Below are 23,586 nucleotides of genomic sequence, written 5' to 3' on the forward strand. Positions count from 1 at the left end.
ATATATATATATATATATATATACACATACACACCTTAGATACTTAGAACTTTAAAGTAATCTCTGAATTATCTCGAATAAATCGATCCTGGGGTATTAAAGAAGAAACTCTAAATTGCATTAATTTCTCTGGTCCTGTCTGGTTAAACTTTTACTGCCCCCCCGTGTTTTGAAAATGCGTCCACTTCCATAGCAACCTGGACTCACAGTGATTGAGTTTGACTTTCTGAGTAAGCCCGTCTGAAAGTACTGTCTGCCATTTTTATTTTTAAGGAAAGGCATGTGTGGATTCATTTCAACAGGTAAGAGCAGCACTTTAAACACATCTCAGTTTACTCATGTTTTTACAACTAGCGTGTTGGAAATTTGAGTTTTTCTTTCTCTTTGCAAGAGTTTCTCCGCCTTACTGTGGACAGTTTTGTGAGTAAAAGTTTAGATTCCTCATATTTTCCCCAGTCTGTTACAGCTCGGACAGAATGTTTGTTTTTTTTAAGCGTTTTAATGTTGATCTTCACACAGGAGAGCTCTCTGGCCTCTGATGCTGTACTGGCTCACTTCTTCAATGATTTCCTAAGTGCGCCGGTAATGTAGGCCTGACATAGATATGCAGAACTTTGACATGGCTCAAAGCAGTTTTCTTACCTTCGCATGTTTTTGCCAGTCTTTCCCAGAGGCTTTGCGGTACAACCGGGAGACGGGGCTGTTTGAGATGGCGAGTAGAGCGGCAGAGTTTGTCTCCACAAGAATCCGATCAGCCCTTTACAACAGAAAATCACAGCTTCTTGCTGTTGACCCGTCACTGCTCACCAAAATGCCCCCAATAGACAATCATTACGCTGTCTGTGTAAGTAGCTGCTAGCAAAATGTTTGTGTGTGTTTGTATGGAGGGGTAGAAATCTCTATACTGGATTGAAGAACTTGTCCCTGACATTCACAGTGCCTGGACAGAGAGCGAGGAATGCAGTGGATCAAAAAGGAAAGAGTCCCCTTTTTCCTTCAAAGTGATTGTTATCATGAATACAGGTAAAGTGTTAAATCCTGTTGAAACAAATGTTTTAATGCATTTGTTTTGCAGGCAAGTTTCATCTCATTTTTACCTACATTTTCTCTTTACCTATGAAATGTGATTTCTTTGCAGTATCCAGACAGTGTGCTAAGATGCCTTGATGCTGACTTTGCTGTCTCCTTATTTTATGATGAACAAGTAAAGTCTGGGTCTCTTTTTAGTTTAGTTTGCAAGTGTTTTAACTTCTAAAAGAAGTATCGATTTAAGATTGCTACTTTCAGATCTGAGACTAATCTCTTCTCCGTCTTTTAAGAAGCCTAAAGGCTTCAAGAATCTCTGCAGAGAGAGCCATGCTAACTTATAGGCTGCACATAGAAGAAGCAATACAACAGCAGCCATTTACAGGCCATTCTTTTGAATCTTTTGTCTCGTCTCTCTGCCTCACCAGCTGTGGCACATGGCTGTGCCTACCTGAGAGGTTTCTACCTGTTATAAGGGAGTTTTTCCTTTCTACTGCTGCCAAGCACTTTCTCATCTGATTGTGGGGTTTTCTCTGTATTATTGTAGGGTCTTTTTCTTACAATAAAAAGGGCCTTGAGACAACTGATATTGTATTTAAATAAAACTGAATTCAACTGAATTAAAAAAAGAATGTTTTTAAGAAATCTTGCTTGTGTATTTTCCAACTGGCAGTGCCTCCTCTCTCTGTGATTTTCCCCAGACTAGCCAAGCTTCTGCTTCAGTGGGACCCAAACTTGTGTATTCACAGAAGGAAAAGCAGTTCAGTTCGGACCACCCTGTCAGCCCCTCAACTGCGTTCCTTAAAATTAAACACGGGTAATACTAATGTAGTAAATGTCTTGTCCTGCAGTGCAGCAAAACAAAATGTGTTTGTATCCTGTGAGTATAAAAATAAGAACTATGTGTGTCCCATGTTTTTATTTCCTCACATCTCAGGGTTTATGAGCACACGCAATCTTACATGTCTAACATCTCTGCAAAAGGAACAACTTATTCCAAAAAGCAGTGACTCAACCAGATGTTACTCCAGCTGGTCTGAGCCAGAAAGCCTGTGTTCCTTTCCCCCTTTGTCCTCATCAGGTTTCTCCTCTGCTCACCTTCAAAGTGGGAAACCTCAGGAACTTAAGAGCTCACAAACAGAGCTGGGTGTCTGCTCTGGGCTATCATCTGTTAGTAAAGAGAAACACCTAAAAGAGATCAGTAGCCTGGCATCTCATTCTCCCGAACAACACTTGGAGTACCTGGCTGTCCAAGTGACTGAACAGGTGCTTAAAGACACAATGAATGTAACGGATGGTCCGAACCAGGCAGACACTTGGGAGTGCTTCAGCAAGTCAGGAGATCAGGCAAACTGTAGCAGCACAGACAGATCCTGTAAATGTGACCTTAACCGACATCTCAACAGAGGAAGACTGGAGGGGGAGAAAGAGAGAAGTCAACGTGGCAAGAGGGGGTGTGGATGGGATAAGAAGGATCAGGAAGAGGGGAGCAGAGCCACAAACCAGGAAGATGTCCCTTATACTTGTTGCAATGATACAGGTTTCTATGGAAGCTTGGATAAGTTTAGGGAGTTTTTACAAGGAACGTCAGGAGAGAAGCTCCTTAATCTCTGGATGGATATAGAGAGACTGAAGGCTGCACGGGACAAAGAGCGGAAGCACAGGTAAACACACCTGTCTTATTCTGCAGCTCGAAAAGTTCTAAATATTCAAGCAGAATTTGTCTTTTGTTAAGTGAAATAAATTTTCAATGTGGTATTGTTTCAGGTATTTGGTTCTCATGAGAAGCTGCTACCTGCTGAGCAGCAGTCAGTTCAGTCTGAATGCGGAGCTGCTCTCCAGACTGGGACTGACTACCTCCCCCTGCTGGACAGAGGACAAACTGCGCTCAGTTCAGACCTGCCTCACTGAGCCTCTGCTCCACTACTGGTGAGATTTGCAGTGTTTATCTTCTAAATGTCAGTGACTGTGTCTAGAATGCATCCATAAAAATGACCTTTACATTTACTCCTGTATTACATTTATTTTTTTTGTTGTCTTGTATAATTGTTGATTGTGTTCTGTATAAACTGGGTTTTCATATGTTATAATTTTGCATGTGTCTAAATCTTCTAATGAAATTATGCCCCCTCTCTTTTCTGCAGGGTTCCTCGGTTCTGGACATCTCTGTGCCATCAGGAAGACCATAGTAACTCCTCTGATGTGGAGCTGAGGACAGGGTGGTGTTACAGCTCTTCTTTGGGCTCACAGCCTCGCTGTTGCTCAACGTTCTTACGAACTGACAGCAGCTCGCCCCAGTCTTCCCATACTGTCCGTACACAGGTAGGTGTATTGAGATATATGTTACTATGTGCTTATAAGCTTTATGGCAGGAAATCAAGCCCACAAAAGCATCATGAATAAACAACCCAGAGTTTTTATCAGTCAGCAGTAAAAAAGGATTAAAAGATAGATTTTATCCATCCATCCATTCGCTTATCCTTTTCAGGGTCGCGGGGGGCGCTGGAGCCTATCCCAGCAGTCATAGGGCGAGAGGCAGGGTACACCCTGGACAGGTCGCCAGTCTGTCGCAGGGCCAACACACAGGGACAGACAACCATTCACACTCACATTCACTCGCACATTCACACCTAGTGGCAATTTGGATTAATCAATTAACCTATCCCCACAAGCTGCATGTCTTTGGACGGTGGGAGGAAGCCGGAGTACCCGGAGAGAACCCACGCAAACACGGGGAGAACATGCAAACTCCACACAGAAAGACCCCGGCCTGATGGTGGAATTGAACTCAGGACCTTCTTGCTGTGCGGCAACAGTGCTAACCACCGTGCCACCGTGCTGCCTCATATGCGTGATTCATTTGAAACATACTGAGACCTTTGATGAGCATCTGCAGAGTGTTCACATCTTTAACTCATATCAGTGCAGGTTGAGAAAGTGCATACAGGGATAAAATAGTGTCGGTAAACCACAAAACACGGTCTTTACGAGCGTTCTGTGCCGATGGCCACATCTTGTTTATACTTGTATAAATTGTTCAACTTGGTAGTTTCTCCCTCTAGTCATCCATGCTCCTCCTGCATGCACTCTACACCCTGCTGGGGTCCTCTCCCACTGCCATCTCCTGATTTGTGAACCACTGCAGGAAGTGATTTATCAAACATCTTTTGCAGTCTAAAAACATACAAAACAGAGACAAACGGGAAAACTATTCAAGCTGTGTCTTTGCACGCTAAGGATTCACCTGTTTTGATAGATTTTTGTAGTGACTAAACAATGTACTGTGGGAAAATAATTTTAAAGCCAAAACAAATGAAAATCAACTAGTTTTCACTCCAGCTTTACCTAGTTATTTTATATAAACGCTATATTGCATTTAAAGTTTTTGTATTGTATCTCATCAGGTGATGTCCAGCAGAAGTCAACTACAGTGCACCACAATGATGGAAAAGATGCTGCAGGCTCTTTGTGCTGAGTCTCGTGCTGGCTCATACTTCACACACTTCTGCGAACAATCTGGAAACCAGGTACAAACAGCTGCAGATGTTAACGAACTGTTTTAGAGAACATGAGGCAGAAAAAAAAGAAGCTCGAGGTAATTTAAAAGTGGTGCCAAAGAGTTTCTTCAGCTGAGCAGCTAAGACTATTGTTTGCAGTTCTCCACAGTGCTGTGCTGCTGTAGATGATGGCAGGTTGCTTTGTGCTATTTGTTTGTGAAATGCATTGCTGTCATTCTCCGTCATACAATTATGTGTAGCTTATGTTTTACCCTGTGCCACATAGATTAAGAATCTGGGCTCATGTATGGAAACTGTTTCTTTTTAAAGCTTGACCCAACCACTAACTTGTGCTCTAACCGTTATAAATTCACATTAATGGATTGAAGTACATGTAAATATAAGTCAGCTGACAGGGTTTTTGACATGTTCAACACTGTTTTCCTGTCCCAGCTGTGGGTGAATGCACTTTACTTCTGGACTGACCTGCATTATTACCGTGAGCTCTTCTACCAGGATGGTCTGGACCCTTACAGAGTGCAGAGAGAGGCACAGGTCAGCACACGCAAACACACAAGCTGTTATCACTGTCAGTGTGTATGCACCACACAAAGATATGACACTAATTCATTCAGTTTGATGCTAATGTTGGCTTTTTAGTACAGTTACTGCAGGAAACAAGAAGCACATGCAGTGTTTTTGCATGAAATATGAAATCTTGGGTCTGTATATTTAGGTGTATTTGGTTATATGCCTCTAATAAAAGAATAATAAAATATTGAGAGAGATAAAGAGAGCTCAATTAGAGAGGATGCCAGGAAAAAACCACCAGTTATAATAAGGTAAAGCTGAGGAGATCAGATGTCTTAAATAAGCAGCCAGTAGTTAAAAGGCAATAAAACAGAGGTTGTGTATTAGATTTTCTATTATTCTCCCTTTTACGCATACGCACGCACGCACGCACACACACTCACACACACACACACACTCACCTGCCCTTGTGTACGTGATCTGTTAGCTTGCCACTCCCATTCTCCTCTCTGCTTCTCTTTCAGCCCTCTTCACCCCCTCACACTAAGCGGAGAGATTTAAACTCCCATAAAAACAAGTGAGTCAGACCCCCCCAGCTTTGCGCCAGTCCAGTCACCCAGAACCACCCAGCCTGACTGCAGCTGGCCCAGGGAGGAAAGCAGGCAGTTCTGGTCCAGAATACCTCACAGTGAAACCTATTTTCCTTCAGTTAACCTTTAGTTCACCAGAGCAGTGACATTTAGATGATCTTTCCATAATTCTGAGGCCAAGCGGGGTAACTGACTGACATTTATGTGGTGTGAGGGCAGCAGTGATGAGCGATAGTGAAGACTGTGTGCGAGAGAGCGCAGCAGTGGTGAAGAGAAACGTTTCTGACCTTAATACAGTTTTATGACTCCTTCTTTCCTCGCCTCTTGTCTCCTCTCTTCTCCTCAGTTCCTTTACTCCACATATCTTTTCAGCTCTGCCAGGAGGCGCTTTGGTGTTGATGAGAAGTTGAGAAGGGAGGTGTATGACAGACTGATGCCCCCGTTTGAGGAGCTGTTTGACAGGGTCGAGGAACACGCACTGAACATCCTGGTGGAGGCGTGGACCACGATGGTCAACAGGGACACAGAGTCTTTCCAGCAGGTAACCGCAGCGCTGCATTAGCACATGCTGCTTCATAAACTTCAGTTTATGTGGAGAAACTAGGCTTCCTTGAGTATTTCTGAAGGTTTGATTACACTGAGGCCTAATTAAAGGAGAGATTGCTTTAAACATGGATAAGCATCTGGTTTTTGACAAGCAAGAAAGTGACTTTCCCATGTGTGTGCTAGTGTTTATGTTGCTGTGTTTAGAAATCCAGAAAGATCAAACCGATCAGGCTTGTTAGTTTGAGGGTAAGGTTTCCTAAAGAGCCTTGCGGATTGGATTTAGATAGTTGCAACTCAGAAAGTGTCCATCACACTGTCCACTTTAATTTAAAAGCATAAAAGACGAAGAAATGCAGCGAATTCTCACATTTCAGAACCTTGAAATATGGACACTCAGATGTTTCTGACTGTAAAAATGATTTAAATGATAAATCAGTCGTGAAAATATTTAATGCTTAGTTTTTGTGTGTGTGTGTGTGTGCAGGTAGCTGTGCAGGAGGAGGTGCGCTCCATTGACAGCTGGGAGTACAGAGAACTGTGCAGCCTGTACGAGGAATCACAGCTGCGACTGGAGCAGGTCAGATCAGCATCCAGCAGTAATAAGATCTATAAAATGCTCGCACTGAGAGTTATTAGGCAGTAAACACACCTGCGAGCGTGAAACGGCTGTGTAAACATAAATGTGAAAATGTATTGCCTAGTAACAATGTTGATTATCTACTGCTATGAGACTGCTTTACTTGGCACAGATGCATTATTTGCAATGATGTCATACCGCTGGTAAAAAAAAAAAAAAAAAAAGAACAAATGGTCTTTAGGGTGACTTTCGAACATCTAGGAGGCAGGATGTAGCATGGTTTGCAGGAGAAACATCATTTAGCTTTAAAGCTTTATTTTACTGAGGATTTGTCCTCAGCTTGCATTTTAAAACTGGACCTTCAGTGATGAAGTGCTGGATGAATCTTTGTGTGAATGGGTGAAAATGTCTGGTTGTCTAAAGTGCTTTAAGTGGTCAGTTAGATTCGACACTATCCGTCCCACTGTTTCCATCTTCCTCTCCTCTCGCTGCATCTGTCCTGCAGGGGGAGCAGTGCAGCTCCATGCTATCTGCTTCATCTATTACACCTACACACACTTCTGACTCTTGGTCCAGAGTGTCTCCAAATTACCGTGGTTACCGTTTAGGCTCCTTACTTCGTCACCGCCATGAGATCGGGCACTTCATGTCTTTCCTACAAAATCAGAACGCCAGGTGAACTGCAGATTTTAGACTTTACCTGTAATATTCATAAACAGTTATAATATGAAATATATATGGAAACACCATCCAATGGATTTGCTTTTGTTTAGTATCCATCTGATGTGCTGGCTGGATCTGGAGCAGTATAGGAGGACTCCTCGGCAGCACAAGGCTATCAGGCAGGAGAGATCAGCATGGATTGCTGCCAGATACCTCAACAGGAAGTACTTCTTTGGCCCTGACAGCCCTGCCATGACAGAACAACAGAATGATGTAAGTCAGCCCATCTAAATATTTTAAAACCATGTTAAACGTACCCATGTTGACTCAGTAGTAGAGTTATTGTCAACTTCCTGGGAAAGCCTCACAGAGACAGAGGAAGTAGGAACAGGCCGCCCGTGACATGACTATTCCAAGATGGGATTTGAGCTCCAGCTGAGGATCAGCATCCAGATTTGATAAACAGAGGCTGCTGCAGCTCTCACACAATTCCCCCATCTCCCTCCTCGGGACTCCTGCAGACTTGACGCTGACAGCTCTGACAGCGGGGTGTTGGCAGCGAGCGGGAGATGAGAGAACATGGTTGGAATTAAAAGGAGAAGAAGAGGAGAATGTTTGGATCCAAGAAGACAGAGATGATCAGCTCCAGCAACGAGGACAGTAGGATGAAATCTGTCCTGACGTTTATAGTGGGAGATGAGGTTTCTGGGTTCTAAGATTACTCCACGAGGGTGTGGTGCGTAGTCAGGATGAGTAGATGGGACATGCAGCGGTTGGCGTGGTTTTCTCTTTGGGCCCACAGAGATGTTTGTTTTTCTTACGTGTCACAGGACGCTGGTTCTGATGTGATTTTTTTTTAGCTGTAATGAGAGAATCTATTAGTGAAATTTGTACAACTGCCACGCAAAAAGGTTGATGTTAGATATTTTTGCCACTATTTTATCTTTTTTCTATTCATTTGTCTCATCCCTGGGTTGCTGCATACATACAGCGGTTGCAGTTAAACAATAGTCTGATGTTGTTCTTGGGTTCAGATAGGCATGCAGCGCACTTGTTGCCATGAATCTTTTGTCTGATTTTTTTTTTCTTTAGTCACTTGTCATCCTCATCTCATAAATACCATCAGAATAAATATTTGAACTGAGGATTTGAATTAGAAAGCCAATTCCAGTGGAAGGATCGGGCCTGGCTGCCGTTCTTGCATCTCAGTGTTGGTTCTTGTCTGCGTGAGCAATGTAGAGAGACTGACAGCTTTACTGCTTTGGCCCTTCATTCTTCAGTCACTCAGTCATCCAGTCACAGATTGGCCCCCTTTCATCTGCTCACTCCCACCGCGGTGCCATGACTGGTTCTCATTTCTGAAGCGAGTGTATGCGTGCACGCGTGCCTGTGTGCGTGCAGAATGAGATGAGAGAAACTATAAAGGAGATATAAAAAGAGAGACACGGCCAAATCGATGCATGAAGACAGAAAGCAGAAAGAGGGGAGATGAAGAGAGCAGTGGGTTTGTGGGAATGAAGACGAGCACAGCAGGAAGCACAAAGGAGAGGAGCTGTCAGTGGGGTTTCCCCACTGTGGGCAGTTTTTCTTTCTCCCGTCCACCTCGATCGTCATGTGTTCCTCGTATAGAAATCTATAGACGTGTCCGTTCAGTCTGCTTCAAACACGTGCAGCCATGAGCCGGCACTCCCCCGTGTTCTTTCCTGTGTGTCTGTGTGCAGATTTTGCATTTGGCAGGTGGAATTGAGCGTCTGAAGTTGGAGTGCCTCTCAAACCCAGTCGTCGTGGAGATCCAGGACGTCGTGAGGAATCACATCGAGAAAACATGGCTGCCTCTGTTTCTGTCCACAACAGAGTTCATCGAACGGCAGAAACGCAGACCAGAGGTGGACATACTCTCACACTTTCCTTTACAAAAGACGCCAGTGAATCATCAGCTATTTGACTCATGCAGGTTATACTGAAGGTCCATTACTTGAGAAAAACAATGGTTAGTAACAGTGGAATTTATACACACTGTGAGTGCAAGGGCGAAAGTTAAGTACTGTGATTACATCAATCATAAGCTAAGGACATATTTTTCTATTCTAACTGGAATTTCTCAGGTTGGCTGCTGTGACCTCTGAAGGCATTTGAAAGATATTTTTAGCCCCATTTCTTTTCCTTTTTGCCTTTCACAGGCCGCTGTTGTAACAGAACATGTTCTTAATGATGTAGTTATAGGTTACATTCATTCCTGGTACGTGTTGTAGTAAAATTAGGTATTTTACAAAAGCATGGCCCGTTTGTCGCTCAGCTTCACCTGGCATCTATTCAGCAAACTGCACAGTCATGGCAGTTTGTGCACGTGCTGCTGATAGCTTTAGTTAACTTTAAAAAGGTTTTAAACTTTAACCCTCTGATGCATAGTGGTCACTGGAGTGGACAGCTACTAAAACGTACATATCTCTTTAATGCATTGGTTTCTATGGTGGAACTGCATATTAGCCTCTAGAGTGCTCTCTGCTGCCATGCTCCATTGAGGTCAATTCAGTGTTCAGTTAGTGCAACTGCAAGTAAATTTCCTCTGAATCAAAGATGGCAGACAAACTGTCACCCCTGCCGACCACTGCTGGCATATCCTGTCAATCCTTCTATGCTAAAAGAGCCCAACAGGTAAAAAAAAATATGATGATATGCAGTAACATCTAGGGAAGGATATTATCTGTTTGGAATAAGAAATTGTTATGTCTAATATGTAGAAAACTACGATTAACCATGTGTCCACTGTAGTGGACATCATGCATTACCCACTATATTTTTTTAACATAAGTCATAAATTGTCTCACTGTTTTTTGGGACTGTTTTGGTTATAAGTAAGCATATAATTGTTACATTTATAAGCTACTCATTTAAAATGTATATTTCTGTGCAGATCAGCTGTAGTTTGAGTTACTATAATAATTATTTTATCATATTTTGTAGACTTCAAATGCAGCAAAGAATAAGGCAGCGTACAGAATAGTCCAGGAAATTCCATCCAGCTCCAGTGATGATGATTTCATTGATGAGTGCAGTGATGATGAGTTCAGTGATAAGTCCAGTGATGATGAGAGTGGCTGCCAGAGCAGAACAGAGACATAGGAACTACGGACAGCCTAGGTGTGATGAACACAGAAGTGTTTGGAGATGCAGAGACTAAGATGTCAGTTTGTGTTTTCTTCCAGCATGCTACTAAGGGCTTGGTAATACTGTCCTGCATCGTTATAGAACTGTGTAGACTCAAAAATGTTTCTCTTGTTGGAGATAGTTTGCCATATTCAGGTGTAGGATTCACAGCTAGGACTGTTGATTGGTTTTGTTATTTACGTCTAAACATTGGGGCCTTATGAGTTGAAAGTTCCAAAAAAATTGCTGAGATGTTTTTCAAAGGATACAAGCAAACAAGTGTTTGTATATTTACAATAGAACACAAGGTAATTAATTTTTATAGTAAATTCACAGTATTTCATGCTAAGTGCCCAGGCGCATGTAGTCCACTGGAGTGGACAAGTTTATAACTTTATAAAAAAACATATTTTTGGGGAAAAAAGAGTTGAACATTTTTTTTCATGTCCTGAGAAGAATAAAAGCACTTAAGAAAAAAATCTTGACCAAGGCTTTCATAATTCATGCATCAGAGGGTTAAGTGCCTTTAATACAAAATAATCTCCAGAGTGAAGTATACAGATTTTGGTGATTCCCTGAACAGCAGGACAAAGTTTGAATACTGGATCGGCTGTAAAGACATTCCATAGGGAAGTATCCTTTGGACTTCAGCGACCTCAGCATGTTGATATTTGCAGTTTCGAGTAAAACACCTGGAAAATTCTCTTAAAGAGACCTCAGGAGTTTAGTTGTACATAAACTCCGTCATGATATATAATATCTGTCGTAAAGTAAATGCAAACTGTTCTCCTGAAGCCTACACTTGAGTGAGAACTGTTCTTCCGTTTTGCTGAATATTTGTTGTAATATCACTTATTGCAAAGCTTACAACATTTCCTAGTTGTCTTGTGTTTATTTGCACACATCCAGCCTTCTAATACGCTTTCATGATGTCACCGAAGTCAGCAGAGCACACTGAGATTAACGATGCTGCAGAGAAGCCTCTTTAACAAAGGTCAGGAGATTTAAGACACTGAATGATTAAAAAGAGTAGAAGTGATTTTGACCCCCTTTGATCTTCTGCTTCAGCTGTACCACGTGCACGTGTTTGATTCCTGGAGTGTAATGGTGCTGAGAGCAAACTGATATAGGAAGTCAGGCACACATTAATGTTACGTGAGCAACCATTATGCGCAATTACCCTGCAGTCACTCTCTCAGGTTGCCTCATCAGGTGGAAACCCATAAACCTGGGATTCTGCTTCATTATGTTATCAAGTTTAGTCACACTGATCCTCTCATTAGGTAATGAGAGGCAGACATAGTTTAGCATTACACCGTGCAGGAGGAGACGAGCGGAAGGTGGAAAAGCTGGTTAAGAGGTGACGAGGAAGACGGCGAGGTCGTCTGAGACGGATGACATCAGGGAACTAAAGAGCTCGCTAGGAGGAGATAGAAGGAAATGCAGACGTGGGGCAGGTTAAAGGTCTTAAAAAAAAAGAAAAAAAAGAAGTGCAGGCAGAGCTTTGGTTACAGCCAGCAACAGGGAGCAGTAGAGAGGTCTGAGAAGTGTTCCTAGTTATACTCCCTTTCTGACGTTGGACCTGTTTGCTTGTGTTTGTGTTTGTGTGTGTGGCAGCCACAAGAGGTGGCGGGCAGGCTCTCACAGCACGTCCACCGTCAACGCAGAGCAAGAAAAGAAGCCTGGAAGGTAAGGAGAAATCCTCCAGGGGAAGCTGGATATTTTTTAAATGGATAAAAATAAGGCATTTCCTGGCCTGAAAGCATGTGCGATTTAGTTCATGACTTGGCTTTAAGCACTGGCTTTGTCAGACACCATTTTGGCCTTGGGGTTAGTTTTCTCAAATTGGATCCAGAATAAATAAGATTAAAGCATCATTACTAACCTTCCTTTAATAGTTTTTGGAGTGATTTCCACACAGCTCTGTTCCCGTCCTCTCATCGCAGGACACAGATATAAAACATGTACATTTCACATTAGGAGCAGGATGATTACAGGAAGACGTTTTCATACATGATTGTGACCATCACGTTTATGATCATGATGTCATCACTGGCAAATAACGAGTATCATTATCTCAGTATCTGTGAGCTAAGAGTGGAACTCAGAGGTCAGCCGCTGTACAGGAGAACCCTGTACTGTATCAGGGTAGGTGATGGCGGACGGCGTGTCACAGATAACCCAAGGAATCCTGCGTCATGTGTCCCTGCAGGCCGAGGGCTTGTGGATGAGTTCCACCAAAGAGATCCTGCTGTTCCGACAAACCCTGCTCAACCCTGTCACCTGCCAGCAGTTCCAGGACTTCGTCTACTCGAAGGGAGGCTTCCTGGAGAATGATGTGCTCTTTTGGTTAGAGGTGCAGAGGTACAAGGTAAAATATCTTGTAATATCTATAAGAACAAATGCTTTCTCAGTCTTTTCTCGTCTCCCTCAGCTGTAAACCAGAACCAGGCACCGGTGGATCTTTGAAATGTCTGTTAAAATTTGACTGCTGTTTCTAAATGAACACTTTGCCCTCTCTGCTTAGAAGTCTTTATTAGCCAAACCTACTGTGTTACTGTACATCTGAGCCAATATCTATGATTTGTGAGTCCAACTCTAAAAGCAAGTCAAAAATAATGTAAGAAATGCTTGATGTGCAGTTTGAATATGGAACAAAAAAAGAAGCTAGCCCTAGTTTTCCTATCTCGGTACAAAAATTCCTCAATGATTGCAAACATTTGTGGAACAGTGGGAACACAGAATTGTTCCCATGTTACTTTTCATTCCTCCTTTTCCCTCTTTGCTTTTGAATGCAGGACCTCTGTCATTCCCACAGTGATGATGCCACCATCCAGCAAAAAGTCTCCACAATCATCAGCTGTTTCATCAACTCTTCCATGCCCCCGGCCCTGCAGATAGACATTCCTCCCCAGCAGGCTCAGCACATTCTGGAGAAACGCCACGAGCTGGGCCCTTACATCTTTCGAGAGGCTCAGGTACTCGCGTCGCATGTGCGGGTCGAACATTTACAGACTTTTTTCTCTTGTATGTGTGCTTCAAGCTATTCTTCTCTGCCCGTAGATGTCAGTGTTTGATGAATTACTGAAGTTTTGGCCCGAGTTTCAGGAGCTTATCAGCAGCATCCAAGAGGAGCAACTTATTCCTCTGCTGCAGGAGAAACGAGTCAAGCACAGAGCCAGAGTAAGGAGACAGAGAAGGAGGGAGGAAGAGGAGGAGGAAGAGAAAAACAAAGGAAGGAGGAGAGCCCAGGTGAGGAAATGACAGCGACACAACATAAAAATCTGTGAGGGGAAAAAAAAACTTAATCAAAAATCTAACTCTTTGTTCAGGAAGACATGGAGAGTCAAGAGACCAGTGTTACAGAAGAGGATGAGGATGACGAAGATGATGAGGAGGAGGGGGATGATGATGATCGAGATGAAGCAAATGAACCAGAAGAAAGAAGTGAGAAAAAGCAGTCGAGCACACGGAGCAGAGTGTTGTTCACACCCACACAGACGGTGAGGAGCTGCCATGTGTTTGTCGTGCGGGTAAAGCTGAAAATGTGTTTCAAAAAAATGAATTTAAACCAAAATCAACGATATCCTTCTATGTGGGAGCACAAGATGCTAAAATAAAACCCCCTGACAACACAAAGTCCAAACAAGGCCTCGTCAGTCTCGACCACAGACCATAACGGAGAAACTCGATGCTCTAATTGAACCGTTTTTCTAATCATGTTTGATGCAACTTGATTTCTGGGCATTTGTCTTCAGCTGTCGTGGTCCTACTCCAAGTATATGGCAGGTCTGAAAAGAGAGGAGGTGCTGCTGAGGAGACGGAGTCAGCTGGAAACCACCTTCTCCACGGCCTCAGGTACTTGCGCGCGCGCACACACCGCTTTTTTCTCTGAGCTCAGCTAGGCTCCCATATCCACGGTTTTTGACTGCTACTATTCAGATTAAATGCAGGAAACCATAACAATGAAATGACATTTTGCCTTTTTCCCACAGTAAAATCCAGGCTACATTTTCCAAGGCTTTGATATTACGCGGCAGTTGAAGCCAAAGTACTGTCAAACTGACCTGCTCCACATGTCTGAACTGTCTCATTGGGCAAAAGTTCAGCCAAAACAGCCACTTCAGCCCATCCATTAATTATCAATGTTCTGTGAACGAGTCAGTTCCAGGCCATATTGAATGAGGATACATGGAAATGAAGCATAGTGCAAATGGTGTTTTAATGGGATGGTATAGAGGAGCGATGCTGTTAGGATCACAGATGGAGATCATCACTGATGTCTGCGGCAGCTACACGTGTGACAGAGTCCACACGAGTGCTAAACATAATGTCTTTAACAGATAAATAGCCCTTCTTATTCTTAATGACTGCTGTTTTTACCGCGTCTTCCTCCCCCTGCCAGAGTCCTCTTCTAACCGTAGCATTAAGTCAGCGAGCAGCGAGCAGAGCTACCGGCAGCCCTCACAGCGCTCCTCCAGAACAAACAGCAAACAGTGTAACAGATACAACCGTGAGTGGACATATTGTAGAAACACTCTCTCAGCAGCCGTTTTGTCTTAGACAGGACAGGCTGGGCTTTATTTTATTATTATTTTTTAAACTGCAGGAGGTGTTAGAGCCTGAAGTGAAACCAGAGTGTGAGGAGTGACTCCATGCAGCGTGACTTTAACAGGGGAAGGTGACCGACGCCGTCATCGGAGCGCCAGCGCTGAAAACCGAGAGCTCCGAGGCTACTGATGTCAGAGTGTGTGACAAACACCACGCTGTGAAACGCAAATCTCTGACACTTGAGATAATTTCATTTGTTTAATAAAAAGTTTCTCCATTAATATATTATAGATTTAAATCTTCCGTAGAGCTCAGTGGTGAAACAATACAAAAGGGAACATTAACATGTTTGCATCGTGAGGGATTGGCATCGACAAAGAAAACAGTGTTACTGTCAAACAAGTGTTACATTATCATCTTTAAAAAACATTTTGGTTTAGCATCTAACATCCATCAACAAATATATAATATTGCACTTCACATTGGCATGAGACACCGACTCATAAGCAGAATGTAAACACACAGAGCTGCTCGTGCAGAGTGAACTCTTCCAGATGGGTTAGTTAGGAAAGGCTCCGACTGCTGCGGCCTGCACATTTGTATCTGTAACGGCGACAGAGCTCTGATTGGATTTAGTGTCCACTGTTTTTGTTTTTCCACAATTAAAACTGATCCCACTAATGTTCTTTGTGACTATGTGGTGACTTTTCTTTATCAGAAAATATCTTTCAAAGGCAATTTCTAGGAATTCTAGACACGTCTAAGGCATGGTCGACCAGGTGAACACATTTAGATATAAAACCCCCTCGTTTTTACACCAAAATGTATGTTTTGCATAAATGAGAAGAGTCAAAGTACAAGATACTTGTTTTTTTCACATTTTACATTAAATTGAAAAAATTGTTTCTGAAGCTGAAAGCCACACGTGAGTTTTCACGAATCAGTGGAATCCAATGCGTAAGGCTTTGTTCTTCACCATGGTGAACTTGCTGACAAACACTTTTGCAAAAGCGGGGTCCACCAGGTAGCGATAACACTTGGTGACCGAGGGCGGGGGCTCTGTGAGCGTCACTGGGGGCTGCAGCTGGAGGGAAGCTGCAGAGGGGGAAAGAAACTGAGAGGCACGCATCACGTAATCCACCAGCCTCCGATACTGCTGCTCGGACAGACGCTCACGAACACCGTCGCCCTGAGAGAGAGAACACACACACACGGTTACACTGCTGCTGCACCTGCCAGCTGCAGCAGAGCTAACTAAATCATACATCAAGGTTTAGGAATGCTTGTGCACACTGCTGGAAGAAATTAGTCTGGTCTTAATTAACTGCGGCACGTGATGCCATTAACATCAGTGCAGGAGTTAGAGACTCCGACTGTGTGATCGCTGCACAGCTTCATTACTTTTACAGCCTCACCTCAGCATCACTAGTAACTGTCTGCTGCTGTAACGTGAGTGTGAGCTCGCCCTGCTGTCCTGGTTCCTGCTGACACTCCACCTGGAGGCGGCAAGTGGTTTAACATTCACGTCATTATCTATAAAAGGCCCACGAGTTGTTCTCTGAGAAATGTCATCAGACTCTTTAATTCTTTGTGTCTGTGAGTTACCTCTGTGATGGGAAAGGCCTGCTGCTGGGTGTCCTCGCTGAGGCTGACGACAAAGAGCACCTCAGACGTGAGCAGCAGACAGCCGGCGTGCTCCTGACCTGACCCGCTTACGATGGTCACATCCAGGGACATGTGGAGCTCTGGACGCCCCAGAGACTGCAGCATTTTCCTGCAGTCAGAGAAAGCAGGGACGAGTAGACGCTATGAAACCAGCTGGAATCTTTATATTACCCTATAATTTAGAACTATAGACACAACTCCTCCTGCATGACATTTGTGTACATGTACACACGCACAATGAAAGCCTCCATTCAGCCTGCTAACATCAGATATACACTTTGTCTATAAACACGAGACCAAATGTGTCTGCGTACATCCTGTAATTTACATTTCTGCTTGTTCTCAGTGTGGTTCCTATTACACACATACTCAACGGGGAAATATGTGAGCAGGAACTGAAGTGTTCAGTCATGTTTCTCTGACAGTGTGTTTACTTTGGAAGGCAGGTGTTCGGATTGCGGAGCAGATGTTGAGGCAAACACAGTAGGGACAGTTTGGGTCTGCTCAGTGTTACTTTGCTCAAACAGGCTGACCCCTCAAGTGTCTGGGCTACCTGTTGTAGTAAAAATAATTGATGGACGCCTGATGGAAACCAGTTTGACTTCTCTGCAACACAGGGGAGCATTATCTCAACATTTGTGTATTTTATATCAGGATATAGATTTCTTTAATCTTCCTCTAACATTAGCAGAAAAAAAGGCCCTTGAGTGATGAAAACTCAAGTGGAATGTCAAATTTGGAATTCTTCCTGAAGGCAGATGACAGTCGACACTGACTGCTATTACAAGCAAATGTTTGATAGCTATGGAAACCAAACTAAATGAGAATAATTCTTCAGAAAATGCCATAAATGCTTTTTCTGCAGCTCCCGATAACCTCCTGGATACAGAGGCCTCTCATAAATCTTTATGATTACATTAAGAGTTCCAGTGAGAACATACTGGAATCTTTGAAACACTGAGATCTGACGCTGTATATACAGCTCCTCGGAGCCAAAGGTAACCTGCTTGGCAAGCACATGCAACCTTTGTAAACCGAGTCTCTCCAAACTACTCAGGCATGCAAAGAAAGGTGTTCCCCCTCCATGTGAAGGTACTGGGAAACATTTCTGGATAGACTCAGAGTTAAACAACAAGAACAATTTCTAGCTGGCGGCTTTGGCAGAGTGCTTATAAAAACCTTTTAACATGGCTCGATGAGAACAAGGGAGGGCAAGCTGGCTACCATGTGTGGGATCAAGGTCAAAAATCTTTGCAGGCTTGTTTGGAGGGGGTAGGTGGGGGGGTAGGTAATGAACTCTCCAAGGTTTTTTTTTTCTTTCTTTTTTTAAACAAAACAGCAAAATGATGAGAGGTAATGGGGAGGAAAAGAACAGCAGATCCTGGTGAGAATCCAACAAAAGCAAAGAAGCAGAGGCGAGAACACATGTCCCACTTTTGAAGAAGAGCTGGGCAAAGGTAAAGGAGGAGTTGGCGGGAATAAAGAGCGGCTGCAGGTCATACCAGACATATTTAAGATGGCTGTTTGGGGCTAGAGCAGACTTTTCTTCTGTAGGCAGGTAGAGCTGTTTGGGAAGCTGCCACAGTCCTGCTCCATGAAGGATCCCTGCAGAAATCAGGACAGTTGACAGCTGAGTTTTGACAAAACTGTGGATTATACACATGCTCTGCGTCTGTGTTTCATATACTGGTAAAAACAAACACTGATTAGGATGATTTTGCGTGCGCGTATTTATGCCATTGTGAGTTCATAACCCCAGTGCGTGTGGTCAGTTTTCTTTCAACCCTCTCTAGCTGTCAGCAGAGCGATGGCAGCAGCGAGCCAGTGAAGTCATCAAGTAGTTAAAACAAAGCAATAAAGAATCCAATGAGCTCCATTAATGATGTCACTGCAGTGGTACTCGGCAATGCTGCGCAGCTCTGAGTGGGTGTTTGTGGATCCATGTAACAGAGCACAAATCAGTGAACTTGATCTGCATGTGTAACCAGATGATTGGATTTTTTTTTACTGAATATATTGTCGGAGCGATTGCCAGTGGGTATGTTAGTGTGTGTGTGTGTCTTTCTGCTGATGATTAAGTTTGTGTGTCTGCGGAGCTCAGAGGTTTCAGGTAGATCAGAGCCAGGCCCTGGGGAGGTAGCGCTCTTTTATGGAGCTCCTCATCTTATTGGCAGTTTATGTGCTGTAGCCAAAAACTGCCAGCACGCACCTCAATCTTCTATCTCCAATATAAAAAACAAACAAACATTAACTCCACAGGATTAAACTGGCTGTATGTAGAAGTAGTAGCATATGTAGGCAGGCCTGCACTGTGTGTGTTTCAGCTGCTCTCTTCTGGTTCCTGGCTTATTAACCCTTAGCTCCTGCCTGAAGCTGAGAGGCACGAGATCGCCCATGCTCTGACAAACTAACTCTAATCCACACATGTGTTCATTGTTGCTGAGAGCTCCTTGGAATAAAGACTTAACACACAGTCTGTGCTAGTTATATCTCAATAGATCAAAGAGCTCACTGCAGGACATGATGGGCTGACAAATCCATTTGTAAATAAAGCTATCAACTTTTTTCTGTCCAAAAAGTTCTTAAATCATTGGCTGGTCTTCAGAAACAAAATAAGGAAACATTCATGAATTTATTACGAATGCTGTTATCTTTGACCGTGCTGAAGTTACCGTATCCAGTCTGGGAAACCAGTTCTGCTGCTCCTCCAATGGGCTTGGTAAAAACCCCCACTATGCCTTTCCCCACTCCAGAAATCACCCCTTTGGCTTTGCTACCAGCTGAGCTCTGCATCTCCCAGTTCCTTTGGAAGTTCTGCATGGGCTGGTCCACGATGCCGGCTATTGCTCCTGACAGAGAAAAGGAAAAAGTCTCTTTCTTAAACTCACCAAAAGAAAACTTTAACAAAATACAAAACGCTCAGTGAGTTCAAAACACCTCTCTAGATTATTGATAAATTGGTATTAAACCAGTAAATATAAATGACACAGGTATTCAGACATGCTTTTAACCTATAGACCATCCACTGTGATAGATTTACAGTGCATCCACTGTGATGCAGACATGTGGGCAGCTGTTTGGTTCCAGTCAGTATATAATACATATAGGAGTCTGATTTGAGACAGACTTGAGTTTTATTGCCCTCTGAGTGTTTATTGTGTCCCTACTGTGCTGTCTCCACCACTCTGTGTCACAGCTCTCACCACAGTGTGAGCACCTCTTTGAGAATGTGCCAGTGTGCAGCAGATGAAATGTGCGTAGGCAGAATGTGTTATGCATATGAACAGTGGTGAGAAGAAAGTATTTGGCCCCCTTCTTGATTTCTTTTTTCCCATGAAATCTTTTTGTCACACTAAAATGTTTCAGATCAAACAAATGTTTGACAAAGACAACCAGAGTAAATATTAAGGAGAAAGAAGCAATCCAAACCTACCTGACCTCATGTGAAAAACTAATTGCTTCCTAAATCCAATACGTGGTTGTAGCAGCAAGAACCGCAATCGAGCATTTGTGATAACTGGCAATGAGTCTTTCATATTGCTGTAATCTGGTTCACACTTCTTTGAAAATTTTTAATTCAGACACATTGGAGGGTTTCTGAGCATTAACAGTCCACACTTCGACTAGGACACTCCAGGTCCTGAAGCAGCAAAGCAGCCCCAGACCATTACTCTACGCTACCATGCTTGACTGTTGGTGTCTGAGATGCAATGTGTGCATCTCCCACAGATGCCGTTTTTGTCCAGTCTATTTCTTATCGTTTAATAATGAACTCTGACCTTAACTGAGGCAAGTGAGGCCTGCAGTTCTTTAGATGTTGTTCTGGGTAGGCTCAGAGGCCTTTTCACCTAATAAATGAAATCATCATTTAAAAACTAAATTTTGTATTTATTCGGGTTATGTTTGCCAAATAAACCCTGCAACAGACTGACAACCTGTCCAGGGTGTTCCCTGCCTCTCGCCCTAAGACAGCTGGGATAGACCACCCCAACCTGACAAGGATAAGCGGAAGAGAATGGATTGTACACACACATATATTGCTCATTTCAAACATAACTATATTTTGGGGGTTCATTTATTACCTAATAAGACAGCTAACTGACTTGTTTGAAGTTTGGTGTTCCTTCTCATATACCTAACAAGCTAATGCCGAGTCGTGACAGTCCCTGTCTCAGTCCGTCCCCGAGGCTCTCTGGCAGCTGCCGTCTCCACTCCTCCTGCCTGGTGTAGTGCTCCTCATCCAGAGACAGACGGTCCATGTTCCTTGCCAGGCTTGTGGCTAAGTTGGTGATGGAGGTTAGGGTGCCTAAACAGAAATGAGAAATTCTTATGTTTTCTCAGTGTCTCTAGTGGCAAGGTAGAAGTACTTTTATGAATTAAATCACAGATTTAAAAACTTCAAATGAGAACATGATTTCCAAAAGTGCCCTTCACACTGATCTGCTGAGAAGACTGACTAAAGCTGGGCTTACACTGTGCGACTTTTGGCCCATTTTGAGACGATTTTTGAGTCGTCTCGGCCCGATTTTGGCCTTTATCGTGCGTCGTGGATCGTGTAGTAGACGTGGGAAAACGAGAAGCGATTAACACCTCACGACCAGCTCCCGATCATCAATCGATTGGTCGTGAGGATTTCAAACCCTCACGACTGTCGTGAGGGTGTCACCGCAGCTGCTCACACTGCGCACGCGCAAACACATAAACGTCGGTGAAAAAGACGGAGTAGCACGGCAGTGCAGCGTATGAGCTGAACACAAGCGATGGAGGCACTTGTAGAACTTTGGAAAGCTCATCCAAACCTTTTCGATGTGGCATCACAAAATTATCACGACCACAACAACCGTGAAAATAGTTGGATCTACACTGCTGCTCAATCACAGCTGACTGATCAATGTTTTTCATTAGCAATTTAGCAAAGTTGATGGTGGTGGCGTGCGTGTCTGTGTGAGTGAAAGACAAAGAGGGAGAGCGAGCGACAGAATTTCCGTTATAACCTTCATTTTATGGACGCACAGTGTGAGCACTTGCATCAGAGCATCGGGCCGTATAGTGTGAGACCCTGATCGTGAGCGACGAACTTCTAACCCCTGCGAGTCAATCGTGCAGTTTGAGCGGGAGCTGAATAACGCGACTGAAAAAAATCGCAGTGTATGCCCAGCTTAATGTTGAGGTGGACACTAAATGTTGACTTGTGCTTTTAACCATGTCTGCCACAAAACAAAAGTGAAACACATCATTTTGTGTAACTTGTGTTTGTAAATGTTATTTGAGTCATTTCATTTATCACACGGGAGAAATGCCATAACTCCATGAGATAACTTAATCTGATGCTCTATAGTCTATATTTGTTGTGTTGTAAGTCTTGTGTGAGACTCACATGGAAACTCTTCCATCTTTGAGTCCACAAATAAAATAAAGACATAGAACAAAGACTGAGCATTTATGTTACCTTTCGAGATATGTTTGACGAAGGAGGTGGTCCCTCTGGACACTCCACTGACAAAGGCTCCAGGCCCACGTGTCAAACCCTCATATGGGAGGCGGAAAAAGTCGGATACGCCGTTACCGATGCTCCGCACCAAGCTGGCAGGACTGCCCAGGATCTCCAGAGACCCCACAACCCAGCCTGAGACAGACACAGTGTGCTGCATGGTTACATTTGTGTAGAGCAACACTACAGTACTGCACTGTGACGATCTGAACTAAAACAGGATATTTATCCATATTCTCATGGGTCGTACTCTTTGCACTGCATTCTGAGAAGTCACAAAAACTCCACTTCCTCAAGGCTATGAAACATTTTAGCAAACAGTCACAAACCACCTTCATCCAGAAAAGCCTGGACTGAAAGCAAACGCTTAAATAAACTAAACTTTAACTGTGTTATTTCTGGAGTGAGTCTCATTACTCAGAATGAACATATTTTATATTTTCATGCACGATACAATTAAAAGAAGTTTTGTATTCAACAGATATTAAAAACATTTTAGACACTCGCTCTTAGGAGGAACATTCTTCACACGTGCGCTGTGGATAAAGTGTCCTGTGTTTGCCAAAAGCAATTTAGAGTGGGAGGCTCTCTCAATCACAACAAGTCACGGAGTAACTTACAAAGTATTTCACATCATGATTAGATTTTTAAGAGTTCTTATCTCAGTAATACACACACAGAGACACACACGCATGCACGCAAAGTCTTGCATGAAATCACACGTGTGACACAGCACAGGATTTACAGCCTCCTACTATCTCACCTCTCTCATTAAACCATAGAGTCCCCTTCAGATGGCACGGCTCATTGATATTTATGCAGTGACAACTCCATCACAAAAATCAAATAGTCATTTCTCAGGACGCCGGGCCCCGCTCGGCTCTTATTCTCTGTCAATTTGCACTTGAATGATGGACTCTAATGGTAGGAAACCTACTCTAGTGGGGCCTCGTGGTTGATTCGGCTTTATATGGTTTCCCAGTTGTGGTTTTGGTAAAGCATAAAGTCCTGACAGGAGCTGATGTTTACAGGCCTGAGTCATGCCTTTAAACACACACACGTGCTAGAGTGTATGCAAAGATAGTGTGTCTATTGTCCATAAGGCTTTGTATGTGCACGGATTTACACATGTGGGCGCATGTCTGATCATAGCGCTGCACATCCTCATGTTAATCAGTCCCAGAATGCAATGTTTCCTGGAGCCCGGGTCTTTATGATGACTCAGGAAGAGGAGAAGGCGGTAGGGTGACGTGTTGAAATACGAGCAGAAATGAAGGTTCTAACGAGAGACAGCGGGAAGGA

At 43.4% G+C, this 23,586-nt stretch overlaps 2 protein-coding genes across 7 annotated transcripts in view; one reads left to right on the plus strand and one right to left on the minus strand.

Annotated features, from left to right (window-relative positions):
• Positions 1 to 122: 122 nt before the first annotated feature.
• Positions 123 to 15,327, plus strand: rgs22 (regulator of G protein signaling 22). 4 transcript variants are annotated; one of them, XM_085422128.1, is made up of 24 exons: positions 126 to 302; positions 392 to 420; positions 520 to 582; positions 662 to 844; positions 938 to 1,023; positions 1,728 to 1,843; positions 1,964 to 2,690; positions 2,794 to 2,955; positions 3,171 to 3,348; positions 4,431 to 4,553; positions 4,977 to 5,078; positions 5,991 to 6,185; positions 6,675 to 6,767; positions 7,273 to 7,442; positions 7,541 to 7,703; positions 9,152 to 9,316; positions 12,195 to 12,266; positions 12,790 to 12,948; positions 13,376 to 13,555; positions 13,641 to 13,829; positions 13,910 to 14,080; positions 14,336 to 14,435; positions 14,983 to 15,090; positions 15,187 to 15,327. In XM_085422128.1, exons 1-24 carry the CDS (start codon positions 281 to 283, stop codon positions 15,201 to 15,203), a joined length of 3,573 nt encoding a protein of 1,190 aa, XP_085278254.1. In that variant the 5' UTR covers positions 126 to 280; the 3' UTR covers positions 15,204 to 15,327. The 4 variants fall into 4 exon arrangements, 3 of the variants coding, with proteins under 3 accessions (XP_085278255.1, XP_085278253.1, XP_085278254.1); XR_014913719.1 differs by lacking the exon at positions 15,187 to 15,327 and having other exon boundaries at positions 123 to 302; positions 13,914 to 14,080; positions 14,983 to 15,089; XM_085422127.1 differs by having other exon boundaries at positions 125 to 302; positions 14,983 to 15,269.
• Positions 15,328 to 15,373: 46 nt separating this feature from the next.
• vps13b (vacuolar protein sorting 13 homolog B) overlaps positions 15,374 to 23,586 on the minus strand; it is a 302,372-nt gene continuing 294,159 nt past the window's right edge. For all 3 annotated transcript variants that reach the window (XM_085422124.1, XM_085422126.1, XM_085422125.1), the window contains exons 62-68: positions 22,243 to 22,419; positions 20,929 to 21,099; positions 19,466 to 19,642; positions 18,296 to 18,398; positions 16,734 to 16,902; positions 16,544 to 16,624; positions 15,374 to 16,317 (exon numbers count right to left, since the gene is read on the minus strand). In XM_085422124.1, coding sequence (XP_085278250.1) covers positions 16,069 to 16,317; positions 16,544 to 16,624; positions 16,734 to 16,902; positions 18,296 to 18,398; positions 19,466 to 19,642; positions 20,929 to 21,099; positions 22,243 to 22,419 — 1,127 coding nt within the window. In that variant the 3' untranslated portion in view covers positions 15,374 to 16,068. The remainder of the gene's footprint in view (positions 16,318 to 16,543; positions 16,625 to 16,733; positions 16,903 to 18,295; positions 18,399 to 19,465; positions 19,643 to 20,928; positions 21,100 to 22,242; positions 22,420 to 23,586) is intronic.

This window comes from Rhamphochromis longiceps, linkage group LG11 (assembly GCF_057381845.1).
Source record: "Rhamphochromis longiceps isolate RC_006_pf linkage group LG11, R_longiceps_female_GT1.1, whole genome shotgun sequence".
NCBI lineage: Eukaryota > Metazoa > Chordata > Actinopteri > Cichliformes > Cichlidae > Rhamphochromis > Rhamphochromis longiceps.

Coding starts and splice junctions, on each gene's coding strand:
- rgs22 (XM_085422127.1), top strand. CDS start 281: ATGTGTGGATTCATTTCAACAG. Junction 1,844..1,963: donor TTCCTTAAAATTAAACACGG/GTAATACTAATG, acceptor CTCACATCTCAG/GGTTTATGAGCACACGCAAT. Junction 9,317..12,194: donor GGCAGAAACGCAGACCAGAG/GTGGACATACTC, acceptor TGTGTGTGGCAG/CCACAAGAGGTGGCGGGCAG.